Source organism: Indicator indicator, chromosome 6 (assembly GCF_027791375.1).
Source record: "Indicator indicator isolate 239-I01 chromosome 6, UM_Iind_1.1, whole genome shotgun sequence".
Taxonomy (NCBI): Eukaryota; Metazoa; Chordata; class Aves; order Piciformes; family Indicatoridae; genus Indicator; species Indicator indicator.
In genome coordinates this window covers 40,092,773-40,108,244 of record NC_072015.1, presented here as the reverse complement: position 1 = coordinate 40,108,244, position 15,472 = coordinate 40,092,773, and the positions used below count along the sequence as shown (strand labels likewise).

The 15,472-nt window shown below is 41.2% G+C and overlaps 1 protein-coding gene across 1 annotated transcript in view; it reads right to left on the bottom strand.

Annotated features, from left to right (window-relative positions):
* The window catches only part of TMEM245 (transmembrane protein 245), a 77,467-nt gene that overhangs the window by 21,773 nt on the left and 40,222 nt on the right, over positions 1 to 15,472 (bottom strand). Inside the window, exons 8-13 of the mRNA XM_054381901.1 lie at positions 11,543 to 11,647; positions 10,164 to 10,246; positions 8,025 to 8,115; positions 6,267 to 6,365; positions 5,117 to 5,248; positions 405 to 527 (exon numbers count right to left, since the gene is read on the bottom strand). Of these exons, the coding sequence (XP_054237876.1) occupies positions 405 to 527; positions 5,117 to 5,248; positions 6,267 to 6,365; positions 8,025 to 8,115; positions 10,164 to 10,246; positions 11,543 to 11,647 (633 nt within the window). The remainder of the gene's footprint in view (positions 1 to 404; positions 528 to 5,116; positions 5,249 to 6,266; positions 6,366 to 8,024; positions 8,116 to 10,163; positions 10,247 to 11,542; positions 11,648 to 15,472) is intronic.

Below are 15,472 nucleotides of genomic sequence, written 5' to 3'. Positions count from 1 at the left end.
ATCCCTTCCCTCCAGCATGCTCAGCTTGGTGTTGTCAGCAAACTTGCTGAGGGTGCACTCAGTGCCACTGTCCAGGTCTCCAATAAAGACACAGTAAGATTTCAACAGTTATGTAGGATATCACAAGCTACAGCTCAGTAACTTCAGGGACAGACACAAAGAGTTTTCCATGACTGGAAAAATATGAAGGCTGCCAGCTTCTTAATGTGGAAATTACACAAGCCTTGCCCTTTGCCTAGAATGCCCCCCAAAACCAACAGATTAGGAAGCTGGGAAAGCTTAAAGCGTGTTGGTGCTAGATCAGGTTGGAAGTTTTCCCTGCTTTAGGTTTTTCATTGTTACCATGTGTCCAAGTAGGTTCTTTCAGGAAAGCAAATTATGGAAACTGATGACATACTACTTACCACTGAAAGCACAAAATTCAGAAGAGCTGTCCCACTATGGAAGACAATTGTCACTAATGTTGTAACTGTAGTAAACAAGAGGCTCACGTTGCGACTCATCACTACCCACAGAGACTCCAGGATCTAGAAAAGTATTAGGAAGCAAAGACAAAGTTAGGCACCAGACAGCATCAGCCAGGACAGAGAACTGCTTACAGGATGATTGAACTCCATCAAGCCACACAAAGAAGACATTAAAATCACCAAAACCCAAACCCAGTTATGTCTTGAGATTTACATCACCAACTGAAGGCAGATTATTCCTTGGGAGAGAAAAAAAACTCAGCTTTTCTAAAACAGAAATCCTAAAGATATCCGATAGAGAACAAGGAGTAACACCACAAGGCAGAAATAAATCTGAGCATTGCTTCAAATCACGTAATAGAATTACTACTTTAAAAGATTTGTTATCAAATCCCTATGGTTGGAAAAGACCTTTAAGATCAAATCCAACCATTATCTAACTCTACCAGGGCCGTTACTACACAATATCCTTGAGCACCACATCTAGACAGCTTTTAAATACATCCAGGAATGGCAATTCACCCACACCCTGGGCAGCCTGTTCCAGTCGCTGATAACCCTTTTGTTACAAAAGTTTTTCCTAATGTCTTATCTAAACCTCCCCTGGTGCCATTTCCTCTTGCCCTATCAGTTGTGACTTGTACCAAGAGACCAATGCTCCCCTCTCTACAACCTCCTTCCAGGTAGTTGCAGAGAGCAATAAGGTCTCCCTTCAGCCTCTGTTTCTCCAGACTAAACAACCCCAGCTCCCTCAGCCACTCCTCCTAACACTTATTCTCAAGACCCTTCATCAGCTCTGTTGCCCTTCTCTGTTCCTATAGTGCTTTATGGTAATGATGCATATTTTTTATGACAGCTGCAGACAGCTCCACAAGTTGTCATTTTGAGTGGGGATGCATCAGTTCGTGAAACCATTATGGAAAAGAAATCAAACCACACTGGACAACCTAATGAGCTTTGTACTGGCTTGGGGAACTGACTGCTTGTTAATTACAGATAATAAAGAGCAGTTTTGAGTTATGCCTTTAAACACAAAATACGCACTACAGCCACATTAATTCCTACATGGATGCAGACGTATCAATCCGAATAGGGCAGCAACTTCATGAGACCATAAGGAGACAAAAGCATGGCACAGTATGGCACAGAGAGGCATCTCCAGGTACAGATTAAGTTCCTCTAGGTATATGCTTCTCATAGAATCATAGAGTTGTTAGGGGAACAGTATTAAATGTTTTACTGAAGTGCAGGTAAAAAACATATGCAGCCTTTCCAGAATCATAGAATTGTTAGGGTTGGAAGGGACCATAAGGATCATCCAGTTCCAACCCCCCTGCCATGGCCAGGGACACCTCACACTACAGCAGGTTGCTCACAGCCACATCCAGCCTGGCTGCAAAAACCTCCAGGCATGAGTCTTCCACCACCTCCCTGAGCAACCTCTTCCTGTGTCTCACAACCTTCATGGGGAAGAATTTCTTCCTAACATCCAATCTGAATCTACCCATTTCTATTTTCTGTTCCATTCCCCCTAGTCCTGTCACTCCCTGACACCCTAAAAAATCCCTCCCCAGCTTTCTTGTAGGCCCCTTCAGATACTGGAAGGCCACAAGAAGGTCTCCTGGGAGCCTTCTCTTCTCCAGACTGAGCAGCCCCAACTCTCTCTGTCTGTCCTCATAGCAGAGCAGCTCCAGCCCTCTGATCATCCTGTTGGCCCTTCTCTGGACACCTTCCAGCACCTCCAGATCCTTCTTGTAATAGAGGCTCCAGAACTGGATGCAGTACTCCAGGTGGGGTCTCACCAGAGTGGAGCAGAGGAGGAGAATCACCTCCCTCGACCTGCTGGCCACACTTCTCTTGATGCAGCCCAGGATGTGATTTGCTTTCTGGGCTGCAAGTGCACACTGGTGGCTCACGTTGAGTGAGCAATGAGAAGACTTAGTGGACATTAATAACCAGAAAGTGCTCAAACACCTGAGTAACAGTCACCAAATCAAAACAGATGTACCTGCTCCTAAAGATTCTTAAAGCTGTTTCATTTTCAGAGCACGCTGCGGCTGAGATAATGAGCTCAGTTACTATGCACAAATTTCTAACACCTTGCCAGCTGAAACCAGTTCTCCAAAACACAAGTGTGAATATGCAATAAAGATACTTTTAATATTTACTAACAAAAAAATACATCCTTTTCTCCAAAACACTGCTTTGTAAGAAATCAGTGTTTAGAAGAGTTATGAAGCTGTACAGAACTCCAGATTCTATTTATGCATCACATGGGGACGTGTCACTGTCAGCAACATTTGCTGTGCCTTTCCCACTTGTAACAGGCAAGAAATTTAAATTACCCTTAATGTTCTTAGCCATCTAAGGTGTCCTGCCTGCCACTTAAACAGACCACTAATTAAAAGGCCCTTGATCAAAACAAGTTATTTGCTGAGAACTTCAAGTCAACAAACTTTTGGAAGCCAGGTAAATTCATGCACCTAATTTGTTTGTACAGTTCATTAACAGATTTATAAAGGGAATAAAACTGGACACAAAGAGATATTAGTAAAAAAAAAAAAACCTTGTCCTTCTGGGCACTTCCAAGGTTTTTTTTCTGTTCAGAAAGATGTAGCATCCTGACAATTCAAAAAGGACAACAACAGAGTAAGTCAATAAACCTTTAAGTTAGAAGACAAGCAATGGACTTTATGAAGAATAACACAGTATGCAAAAGATCAAAGGTTTCCTGCTTCAGCTAAAAAATGATTATCAAATCAGTGTTTGCCTGCAAAGTTCTGGGTTAAACCTTCAGGGCTCAACAGCTTATTTTTGAAAAGACACCTTTTCTTCACCTTTACATGGCTCCCCTGTGAAGAGAGACTGAGAGCCCTGGGGCTATTCAGTCTGGAGAAGACTGAGAGGGGATCTGATCAATGTCTATGATCATATATCTGAGGGGTGGGTGTCAAGTGGAGGGGGCCAGGCTCTCTTCAGTGGTTCACAGTGATAAGACAAGGAACAATGGGTTCAAACTTGAACATAGAAGATTTCAGCTCAACATGAGAAGAAACTTCTTTCCAGTGAGGGTGACAGAGCACTGGAACAGGCTGCCCAGGGGGGTTGTGGAGTCTCCTTCTCTGGAGACTTTCCAAACCCACCTAGATGCATTCCTGTGCAGACTCCCCTAAGTGATCCTGCTCTGGCAGGGGGTTGGACCTGATGATCTCTGGAGGTCCCTTCCAACCTCTGATATACTGTGATACATGAAATGGAGTCAAAATAGTAACAGAAAACAGACTATCTTCTGACTGTGAAGAAAGCAACTCCTCTGAAAATATGCATCAGGCTGAGTTCCATCTACCCTGAAAAAAAAAAATCTCTATCCGTAATGAAAAAGAGACCATCCTGATTAAGAAGCAAAACCAAACAGAAAACAAAACAAAACCAAAAATTATCTATTTAAGGAGATGTTTAGAATGTCTCATATACTATCATGGAATTTTCAAGTGGTCACTCATAGATTTACCATCAGCAATTTACTTTTTTCAAAGTTTCGACCCTTCAAGAAGTGGAAGAAAAAGGTATGAATGGAAAAATCAGAGAACTGGGGAAGGAATGAAGGTTTTCTTAATCAAAGTTGCATCTTAATAGTCGAGTTATGTACTGGATATTTCCTTCACCCCAAAAAATACTTCAGCAGAGAGTGTGGTGTACAAAATTTGAGGTGTGAGGACACACCTGGAATACTGTGTCCAGTGTTTTGGGCTCCCCAGTTGGATTACTTTCAATGTTGCTTCTGTTGTCTCCTCATGAGGTAAAAGTTCCAATGCATTAATTCAGGAATTCACACAGTGTAAAAATATTCTCCACTAAACTTTCATAAAAGAGAGAAATATGCTGCTTTCAGCCCTGTGAATAATAACTTGGGGGGGGGGATGGGGAGACAGATTTGTTTTCACCACCTCCTGTTCCTCAATTACAACCTAGACAAACTGATCTCTCTCTCAAAGTCTATGTAATATAAAGCATCTAAAGCCATCTTGCAGGTGACACCAGTAATCACACAGTAACAGTAGTCTCTCAGGTAGAAGTCTGGGAAGCTAGAATTAACAGAGATGCTGCAATCAGGAATGCTTCTCATTACACCCAGTTATGTTTGTGGGACAGTTATACCCTAAATAGGCTTCCAATAATTGCTTATGCAATTGTAAGAAACACTCTTGACAATGTTCCCATAATTTTCCATATACTTGAATCACAGAATCACTAAGGTTGGAAAAGACCTCAAGGATCATCCAAGTCCAACCTGTCACCCAAGACCTCATGACCACTAAACCATGGCACCAAGTGCCACGTCCAATCCCCTCTTGAACACCTCCAGGGATGGTGACTCCATCACCTCCCTGGGCAGCACATTCCAACAACTAACAACTCTCTCCATGAAGAACTTTCTCCTCACCTCCAGCCTAAACCTCCCCTGGTGCAGCTTGAGACTATGTCCTCTTGTTCTGGTGCTGGTTGCCTGGGAGAAGAGACCAACCCCCTCCTGGCTACAACCCCTCTTCAGGTAGTTGTATCCACAACCTTAGTCCAAGGAGGAACCATTATCAGTTAAAAATCAGACCAGCTTGGTAATAAGGACAAAAAAATCCCCAAATACATACCGAAAGAAAAGTTTCAATGTTGTCATGAACAAAGGAGGCAACATCTTGCCAGTCCAGAATATCACCAAGCCAGCTGTTCTGACGGTTTGTGTGCCATTTGTGTCCTTTGTGCCTTCCAGAATGTGTTACATTCTTAAAAAGAGACAAAGACATGGAGAAAGCAGACATTTCAATAAGGTACAGACAGCAGAAAGCCAAGGACTAAGGATTTCCTAATGAGGAACAGATCCAACATTCATTGAAATGCTTAGAGCTGCTTTAATCAGCATCCTCAAAAATAATGGTAGGTACCCAATACACTGGAAAAAACAAAATCCAACAGAAAACCACAGTTAATTATCCCACATCACTACAGCTCTGTGTATTGTACTGATTCACCTCAGCTAAAAATTATCCTTACTGCTCAACTGATACAATGGTGCCTGTCCTGCTCTGGAGCCCCTATTACAGGAAGGATCTGGAGGTGATGGAAGGTGTCCAGAGAAGGGCCATGAGGATGAGCAGAGGCCTGGAGCACCTCTCCTATAAGGATAGACTGAAAGAGTTGGGATTGTTCAGTCTGGAGAAGAGAAGGCTCCGAGGAGACCTTCTTGTGGCCTTCCAGTATCTGAAGGGGGCTACAAGAAAGCTGGGGAGGGACTTTTGAGGGTGTCAGGGAGTGATAGGACTGGGGGGATGGAACAAAGCTGGAAATGGGTAGATTCAGATTGGATGTTAGGAAGAAGTTTTACACCAAGAGGGTGGCGAGACACTGGAACAGGTTGCCCAGGGAGGTGGTGGAAGCCTCATGCCTGGAGGTTTTTAAGGCCAGGCTGGATGTGGCTGTGAGCAACCTGCTGTAGTGTGAGGTGTCCCTGGGCATGGCAGGGGGGTTGGAACTGGATGATCCTCTAACTGCAATACTAAAAAGTGAGACAAGTATTAAATTAAATGGCATACATAAAACCACAGAGCTGCTGAAGCGAAGGACATCACTCTGGCTTTTACTCAAGCTGTGACAGTATCATGACCTTACAGACTTGAAATTTTAACCAACTTTTTATTATGACCTTTACTCAGCATTCCAACCTTTTGCTCAGAATTGCAGACTTAGCATTAACTACCTCAAAGTACAATGTTTATATGAATGCCATTTAAATAAGTTACCTACCTTCACAAACCAAGAGTGATAAAGCCTGTCCCAGAGCTCTAGCACTTGCTTTTCAATCACAGCTGTGTTATTAACTTTTTCTCCTAAAATCTTGTGGAGCTAGAACAGAAATAAACCTTTTATTATACAGAACAGAACAAGGCTGGCATCTACTGACAAACTCCAGGCTAGATGAATCCTGTAAGACTGTCAGTAAAGGCATGCCTCAAACCCAAAGATTAGAAAGGCTGTGTGTTCACTATGGAACACACACCTCAGACAACATGGTTTACCACAGGAAAATTTTGTCCATTAAAAAGAAAAAAAAAAAAGCATTCTGCTTCACTAAGCTGAGGATTCTTTCTGCATAGAAAAATCAATGCTGTCTCTAAAATGCTTAATGCAAAAATCCTTATCTTTAGAGTAAATATTTGATTTATAAAAATAAAAATCTTGGCAGTGAATTTAAATAAATTATAATTAAAAATAAAAAAAACAACAGAGTCTATACAAAAAATAATTACAATCTACCACAATCAGCCCACACAGAAATCAGAATATGATGACACCAAGCTGGGAGGCTTGGCTGATACAGCTGAAGGCTGTGCAACGTGACTTGGACAGACTGGAGAGCTGGGCAAAGAGGAACCTAATGAGGTTCAACAAGGACAAGTGTAGAGTCCTGGATCTGGGGAAGAATAATAAACTGCATCAGTACAGTCTGGGAGGTGATCTGCTGGAGAGCAGCCCTGTGGAGAGGAATCTGGGAGACTTGGTGGATAACATGTTATCCATGGGACAGCAATGTGCCCTGGTGGCCAAGAAGGCAAATGGGATCCGGGGGTGTATTAAGAAGAATGTGTCCCCTCTACTCTGCCCTGGTGAGACCTCATCTTGAGTACTGTGTTCAGTTTTGGGCTCCCCAGTTTAGCAGGGACAGAGACCTGCTGGAGAGGGTCCAGCGGAGGGCTACAAGGGTGATTAGGGGACTGGAGCACTGCCTGGTGAGGAGAGGCTGAGGGACCTGGGGCTGTTTAGTCTGGAAAAGAGAAGACTGAGAGGGGATTTGATAAATGTTTATAAATATCTGTGGGCTGGGGGTCAGGAGGGAGGGGACAGGCTCTGCTCACTTGCTTCCTGTGATAGGACAAGGAGCAATGGATGTAAGCTGCAGCACAGGAGGTTCCACCTCAACATGAGGAGGAACTTCTTTACTGTAAGGGTCACAGAGCACTGGAACAGGCTGCCCAGAGACGTTGTGGAGTCTCCTTCTCTGGAGACTTCCATGGCCCATCTGGATGTGCTCCTCTGTGACCTGAGCTAGATTGCATGGTCCTGCTCTGGCAGGGGGTAGGACTCGATGATCTCCTTGGGTCCCTTCCAACCCCTGACATCCTGAGATCCTGTGAGTATCTGTAGGAAAGCCCTCAAAGTCTGCATTGCCTACAGTTGGACAGCTAAAGTCACGGAAAAAAACCCAACAACTTGGTTTTATTTGATGCATTTTCACTGGTAATCTTACTGAAACAATGACAGATTTTTCACCTCTTAAAAATAAATCTTCCTCTAAGCAGGAAAGGCTACTGGAATCACCCCCAGCCTTCCTTCAACGCACCAGCTAGCCAGCTGAAAGAACAGACCTGCCATCAGCACGGTGAGCCACACAGAAAAGAACCACTGACAATTTTAAATTAATCCTTTTTTGTTTGCTTTTTTACTCTACTGTTATGAAACACTAGAAATGAAACCATTTCAAGAGGTGAGGTAGCTCACTCTTACCTTGTGTGTGATCCATTCTCTCCCGTATTGGTATACGTTATTAACTGCCGAATTGAGCGCCTTCTGAATCACCTGAGCTTCTGGGAGCCAGCTAGTTGGTTTTTTTTTTTGAAGAAGAAGAAGAAGGAAAACAAAGTTAACTGCTGACTTCTTTTAACCATTTCATTACACCCAAGACACATTACAAGTTAACATTTTGAAACAACAGCCACCACCAGTTAAATAAGTATAAGCTTACTATAGCCAGAGTATTTACTATAACTCGAGCATAAGACTGTCTTATAGCAAAGAACAATTAAAAATAGGGCACATTTTTCTAAGGTCCCTGAAATACTAGATTGGGATCCCAACTTTTCCAAAACAGGTCTGATTGATCTGTATGTGTGCTACTCACAATACATTCTTAGAAATTTTCCTAGTGTTCCAGCTTTCTGAAAATACCTTAATAAAGCAGCTGCAGAGAGCTACAAAGACAACCTTCTGAATTACGAGCTGAATGAATGCAAATTTTTAGTGTAGCTTCCTCCCCCCCCCAAAAAAAAGCTACCAGATGAAGCAGCAGTTTGGAGCACCAGTTATTTCCCTAGGAAAACACCTATTCATGAATTTCTTCAGGAATTCATGTCACTTTCAAGCAATGGACCAGATGCCAGCATTTCAACACTTGTGAATACAGGACACAGGTTCTCTATTCTGATTTTCTCTGCATCTTGATTCAGTAACACATGTTGAAGGCCTTTCAAAACAAGAAAGCAGTCAGGAAATAAACCACCTTCTTTCTTCTCCTGACTGAAGATCAACATGGAAGCTTTTCTGTCTGTGTAATCCTTCAGGAATATTCTACCCTGGAATTCCAAGACTTTTCAGTCACTCGCCTCTAAAAGGAATGCAAGCATCAAACTTGGGAAGCTGCTGAAACTTGAGGTATACTTATTCCTAATGAATTAAAGAGAGTTTTGGATGCTTCAAATTCGGACGAAAACACTGTGAGTAAAAATTTCTGCTAGGATTCAGACAATTACTCAACTAGCGCTCCAATATTTTTATTATGTGAGTAAGCTTCCAATAGTCAAATTTCCATTTTCATTAGTCCTACTTATTTCCATCTTATGGCAAAAGGGAAAGGCCAAACAGCAACAGAGATGCCATGAAGGAATAAACAAACATATTTTCTAAAGCATGTAGTACTATAGCATTTATTAATTACACCATGTTAGTGTGCTCTCTCTCATGCAACAGCACATTCTTTCTTTCATTCCTGTTAAATCATCTCTTTTAAGAAAGTGCCCCTTAAAAGAAACAAAAAGTCAACCATTCTTGTTCAGAACACAATTCTTTCTTGCTGCTAAGAGCCTGGACTCATCTTTACTAAATGTTTGTTCAGCTGAAGCAACCAAAAGGAAACTGGAACATCTCCTCCCATCAAAATCACAATCCTCACACTACCTATTCCCCCTCTGTTCATTTCTGCTCACCAGCGTGCCCTTGTTTTTCCTCTGTGGGCATTTGTTCACAATATTCTCTCTCTCAATATTTGCTTTGGTGTCTGCTTTAATCATTAAATAGACTGTATCTTACAAAGCTTCCCCCTGTGTGCATTATACACATCTCTTCTTAATAGGAACAGCCCTTCCCAATGGAATCACACCAAACTCTCCTCCTCCACCATTCTTTCTCCCCAGCTTCGTTTCACTCCAAAACCGTTTTATTCAACTGCTATTCCCTCAAAGGCATTCTGCAGCCAGGTCATAAGTGTTGAAAAAATAATGCAGCTCATTTTGCAACCTTCTACAGAGAGCATTCTTTGTATTTTCTTTTACAGGAAAAGGGAAGAGAATAGACCTTTTAATTCTCTGCGCTATGTGAGTTTTTCCTCCAAAACTCTTAACTAAAGAAGTTCACACAATTGTCCTTCTGCAAAGTTCAACCAGTCCTCAAAATATCATACTGACAGTCCTCCAGAGTAATGCATATAAACACTATCACTGCTTGAGAGTTTAGCTGTCACATCTGCCTGCAACAGTCACTCCCATTTCTGTTCTTCTAGGGAATCCTTTAAATTATATATATAATGCATAAAAAGCACCTGGAAGCTTGCTCATCCACCCTATACTCTTTGCTTAACTTCAGCATTCTTACTTTGCCCATTCTGGGTGACTGGCTACTGTCTCATTGATCAAGCTGCTTGTGACTTGAATCATGTGAACACTCTCTTGATGTACCTAAATTAAATACAGATAAGAAAAATGTTATGCAATGCAAGCTAGAACTCTTCCTACATTCAGAGGCTCTTTTTTAAAATGGTTTTTGGGGGGGGTAGGGGACAAGGGGTGTAGGATTAGGGGGAATGAGGGGTGACCTCTCTTTACATTTAAGAAATAATTGTTTCAATGCAGACAGCTCATTATGAAAACGAAGTGGCACTAACCCAAAAAAAGCAGTCAGTGCAATTATCATCAGGCTGTTCTGACAATTTTGGTCACCCACTGTCTGACTGCTAACAGCAAATGGAAATTTAAACCCTATCTTAGTGGAAAAAATAAAAATCAACACTACAGCAGTACAATCAAGGGAAGTACTGAAACACAAAGCACAGTTTCAGATATACTTTTTTAAGCCACAGATCAGAAGTGTAAACATTAATGAATATTAAGCTTTTAAGATGACCACCCACGTTATGAAGTGCCAAATTAATCCCTCAATAAGAATGATAAAAGACATATTTAATAACCACCTTAATGTCTCTTTTATGAATATAAGGAAGCTTTAGGCAGGAATGTTTGCACAACTTCTGAGGCTTTGAGTTTTAAATACTGATCATCACATTTTGGCAAAATGAGACTGATATTAGAATTCATTGATTTTTTGTTCTGTAACTATTAAGGTCAAACATTCAAACCTCCACTGACTATTTTGAGTACAAACATAGCTCCATGGGAAAAAAAAAAAAAAAAAGAGGGAGGTAAATAAAGCATATGAGTGACCTCTTCTGGTGAGAAAAAACCCACCAACCACAAAGCAAAAAATCAGAGAACATTTCATCATGAACTTCAACACATTTAGACTCACAACAGGACACTATAAGGTTATTACTGGCAAGCACATAAACAAACTGACAAATAGACCTTAAGTATTTCCTAAATATGCTTCCGATAAGTAAACTGAAAACATTCTAAGTGGCTCTGCTGTTGGGAAGGGAAGTGTAACAGAATGCAAAACAAATCTCATCCTGTCATATGCATACAAGGTAGTAATTCTTTTACCAGAATAAAGCTTTTATTTCCAAACGCATGCATATACCAGTATTGTCATATCTGAAAATAAACTATATAAATACAAATAAGTAGAAATACTTTAAACATATAGTCCTGGAATGGTAACAAGTTCAACTACAACAGAACAGAGCTGATAATTAATTTTGTAAAAACCCTTCAAGCTACATAATTTTGCATAAATATCAGTAACTCCATTCAGCACTTAAAGTAAGTTCTATCATTACATTCCTTAGCACACTGTACCTTTGCAGTAAGGAGCAGGGCCAGCAGAAGTGTTCCTATCACTAGCAAAAATATTATGAAAATGCTGATTATTTTATCTAGCATTTTCTCCAACCACACGATCATCTGTGCAGAAAGAAAAGACAAATCACAGCATATAAATCAATCTTTAATGAAATATATGGTGCCACTGCTATCCTTATTCACAATCCCAGGGTAAAATCAGGCTCTGATCAAACAGCACTTATGCCCAAGCTTGGAGATGAACAATTAACAAGGTGATGTTAGCATGATTAAGGTCATGGCAGGACACATGATTTTCCAAACAACATTTACACACTACCACAGGACACAGCAAGCTCTCTGCAAAGCAAGCAGTAATTCAACATTTACTTACTAAACCATTCAGCCATGAACCTTAAATTTGTCTTTGTTTCCTGCCCTTCAACAACCTGGAAACTTACAGATACTACCTGCACAGGACTTCAAAGCTATCAGGTTATGTGAAGTACAAGAATGGCTTTCAAATGTGAATAGCTCATAGCCATCTAAATGACAACTGAGACATTTCTGTGAGTAACAACATTTTTAAAGCTGCTCATCACCTTCGGAATTGATACAAGGTTGGAGGTTTTCTACCTTATTGATCAGCAGAGCAATTACTCAGCACTGCCTGTTTCTACCCACTTTGAATCTTGAAAAGATGCATTAAACATGCATCAGCTAAGCCCACTGAGACAGGAAACAGCTGTGTATGCTGTTCTGTTGGTTTAGGGAACGGTCTGACCTACACATAGAATCATCAGGGTTGGAAGGGACCTCAAGGATCATCCAGTTCCAACCCCCCTGCCATGGGCAGGGACACCTCACACTAGAGCAGGTTGCTCAGAGCCATATGTCCACCAAGTGATACCACTTAAGATGAGAGAAATTCTCATCATGTCCTTCAAAACAAAACCGCTCAGCAACACGACTATGAAGAGTGATCCAGAATAGTGCAAGCTGAGCTCTGTCCATACACAATCTAACTGTTTACATAAAAAATGCTGTGAAGGCCCCTCTAAGTATGACCAGATACATTTTTCTAGCTTCTATGGTCCAAACATCAAGGCTACTTCTACTCCATCTGGTATTAATGCAGGAAAAAACAGTAGAAGAACACTTGTACAATTTATGCTTCAAGAGAACTGAAGTCAAACCCAATGTGCAGTAGATGAAATAATTTCCAAGCGAGTACAACTGAGATAGTCAGCAATTAAGCAGGTAACATTTTAATTAAAAAAAAAACCCTAATATGCTTGCTGATTGTTTATATTATTCCTTGCTTCACTATGTACCCTAACCCTTACACAGGAAATTGGTTCTGGAATAACTAAGTTCTACAGACTCCTACGTGATGATTGAATTGATCAACACTGAAGTTCTATCTCCTAGCTAAAAAAAAAAAAAAAGTAGGGATCCCTGTTTGTTTTCCTTGATGCTTATCCTATAAGCACGTGAGTAGTTAATGTACATTAAGCAATTTGAAACTTTTTTAAACTTTTAATTAAAAAGTTCAATTTTTAAACTTCAATCTCTTCAACAACCAGCTCCTGTTTTTGATCTAAATCAGCACAAGGATTATATTCAGCATTTTAGAACTGTTGTTCAAAATTAGGAAGAAAACTGGAAGAAAGCAATATCCTTTTTAAAACAAGGTGTTGAGCAGAAAGCTTTTTTTGGTAACAAAATCTGCACTATTTTATGACCTGCAGAAAAGAATTCAGAGAACCTGAAGGAATCTGCAGTCTTTTGCCTTAGCTATGTTTAACACCTTTCAGCATTGCTGAAATACTTCAGCAATCAAAATGCCTTTCAGTGCTAGAGAGGGGTTACCTGCCTGAAGCAGTAATGCAGCTCTCTGAAAAACTGAGTAGCCTTACATGGGGTTGTAACCTTTTCAGATATAAGACTGGAAACAGGATTTAATGTGCTCTTACAAACCTCATATCTATGTATGGATTATGGAAGAGAAAGGGGAAGAGAAGAGAAGAGGGAAGAGAAGAGAAGAGAAAGGGGAAGAGAAGAGGGAAGAGAAGAGAAGAGAAAGGGGAAGAGAAGAGAAGAGAAGAGAAGAGAAGAGAAGAGAAGAGAAGAGAAGAGAAGAGAAGAGAAGAGAAGAGAAGAGAAGAGAAGAGAAGAGAAGAGAAAGGGGAAGAGAAGAGAAGAGAAGAGAAGAGAAGAGAAGAGAAGAGAAGAGAAGAGAAAGGGGAAGAGAAGAGAAGAGAAAGGGGAAGAGAAGAGAAGAGAAAGGGGAAGAGAAGAGAAGAGAAAGGGGAAGAGAAGAGAAGAGAAAGGGGAAGAGAAGAGAAAGGGGAAGAGAAGAGAAAGGGGAAGAGAAGAGAAAGGGGAAGAGAAGAGAAAGGGGAAGAGAAGAGAAAGGGGAAGAGAAGAGAAAGGGGAAGAGAAGAGAAAGGGGAAGAGAAGAGAAAGGGGAAGAGAAGAGAAAGGGGAAGAGAAGAGAAAGGGGAAGAGAAGAGAAAGGGGAAGAGAAGAGAAAGGGGAAGAGAAGAGAAAGGGGAAGAGAAGAGAAAGGGGAAGAGAAGAGAAAGGGGAAGAGAAGAGAAAGGGGAAGAGAAGAGAAAGGGGAAGAGAAGAGAAAGGGGAAGAGAAGAGAAAGGGGAAGAGAAGAGAAAGGGGAAGAGAAGAGAAAGGGGAAGAGAAGAGAAAGGGGAAGAGAAGAGAAAGGGGAAGAGAAGAGAAAGGGGAAGAGAAGAGAAAGGGGAAGAGAAGAGAAAGGGGAAGAGAAGAGAAAGGGGAAGAGAAGAGAAAGGGGAAGAGAAGAGAAAGGGGAAGAGAAGAGAAAGGGGAAGAGAAGAGAAGAGAAGAGAAGAGAAGAGAAGAGAAGAGAAGAGAAGAGAAGAGAAGAGAGGAGAAGAGAGGAGAAGAGAAGAGAAGAGAAGAGAAGAGAAGAGAAGAGAAGAGAAGAGAAGAGAAGAGAAGAGAAGAGAAGAGAAGAGAAGAGAAGAGAAGAGAAGAGAAGAGAAAGGGGAAGAGAAGAGAAGAGAAGAGAAGAGAAGAGAAGAGAAGAGAAGAGAAGAGAAGAGAAGAGAAGAGAAGAGAAGAGAAGAGAAGAGAAGAGAAGAGAAGAGGAGAAACAGAAGTCCCAGTTTTAAGGGTCAGAAATAAAAATGATCACTGAAAAAAACCACTTGGATATCCAGGGGATAGAAACTTTATAGCATCAGCTTTATTCTAAAGTTATTAAAAATTAAAGTTGCCTTTGTTATTTCTTAGTTAACAAAGTTCAAGCTAACTGTTATTTAATTTCAAAATTATAGAGATAAAAGAAATCTAGCTATGTAGTCTTACATGTGGCATCTTAATCAACTCACTGAATCCAATACATTGGAACTGCTCTCAGAGACTTCCAAAAATGGTAGCCTCAGTGACTGTGTAAGTGGTATCCAACAGATGAAATCTCCATGCAGCTGAAGCAGGGTGCCTTACATGTTTTACCATGGTGGCAACTACTGAAGACCAAGCTCCAAAAGATGAGGGTGTGAGCTCCCTCTGAACTGGAACATGACAAAGAGAGAATCTTTTCTCGATACTCCTTCCTGTGGGCTGGTGTATATCCACACAGTTACTGAGGTGCAGCTGCAGCACATGTAAAGCCTAGATTACCTTTAGTTACTACAGTTGTACCACTACAGGTAGCAACCCCAGCCATGCAAGACCACCTGCTATTTACTTCCTTTTGCTTGTAAAAACAGCTTCATTTGCTTCTGAACTGAGCTAGTCTGGTGTGGTTAATGTGGGAAGGGGATTTCAACCCACCACACTTGGGCAGGTAGCCCAGGCAAGCTAGCTGAAAGCCAGCCCTGGTATGCCTACAAGTACTGAAATTGCATCTCTCAACCACAGCCTTAAGCAGATCCAAGCTATACAACTGCTACAGACATCATAGGA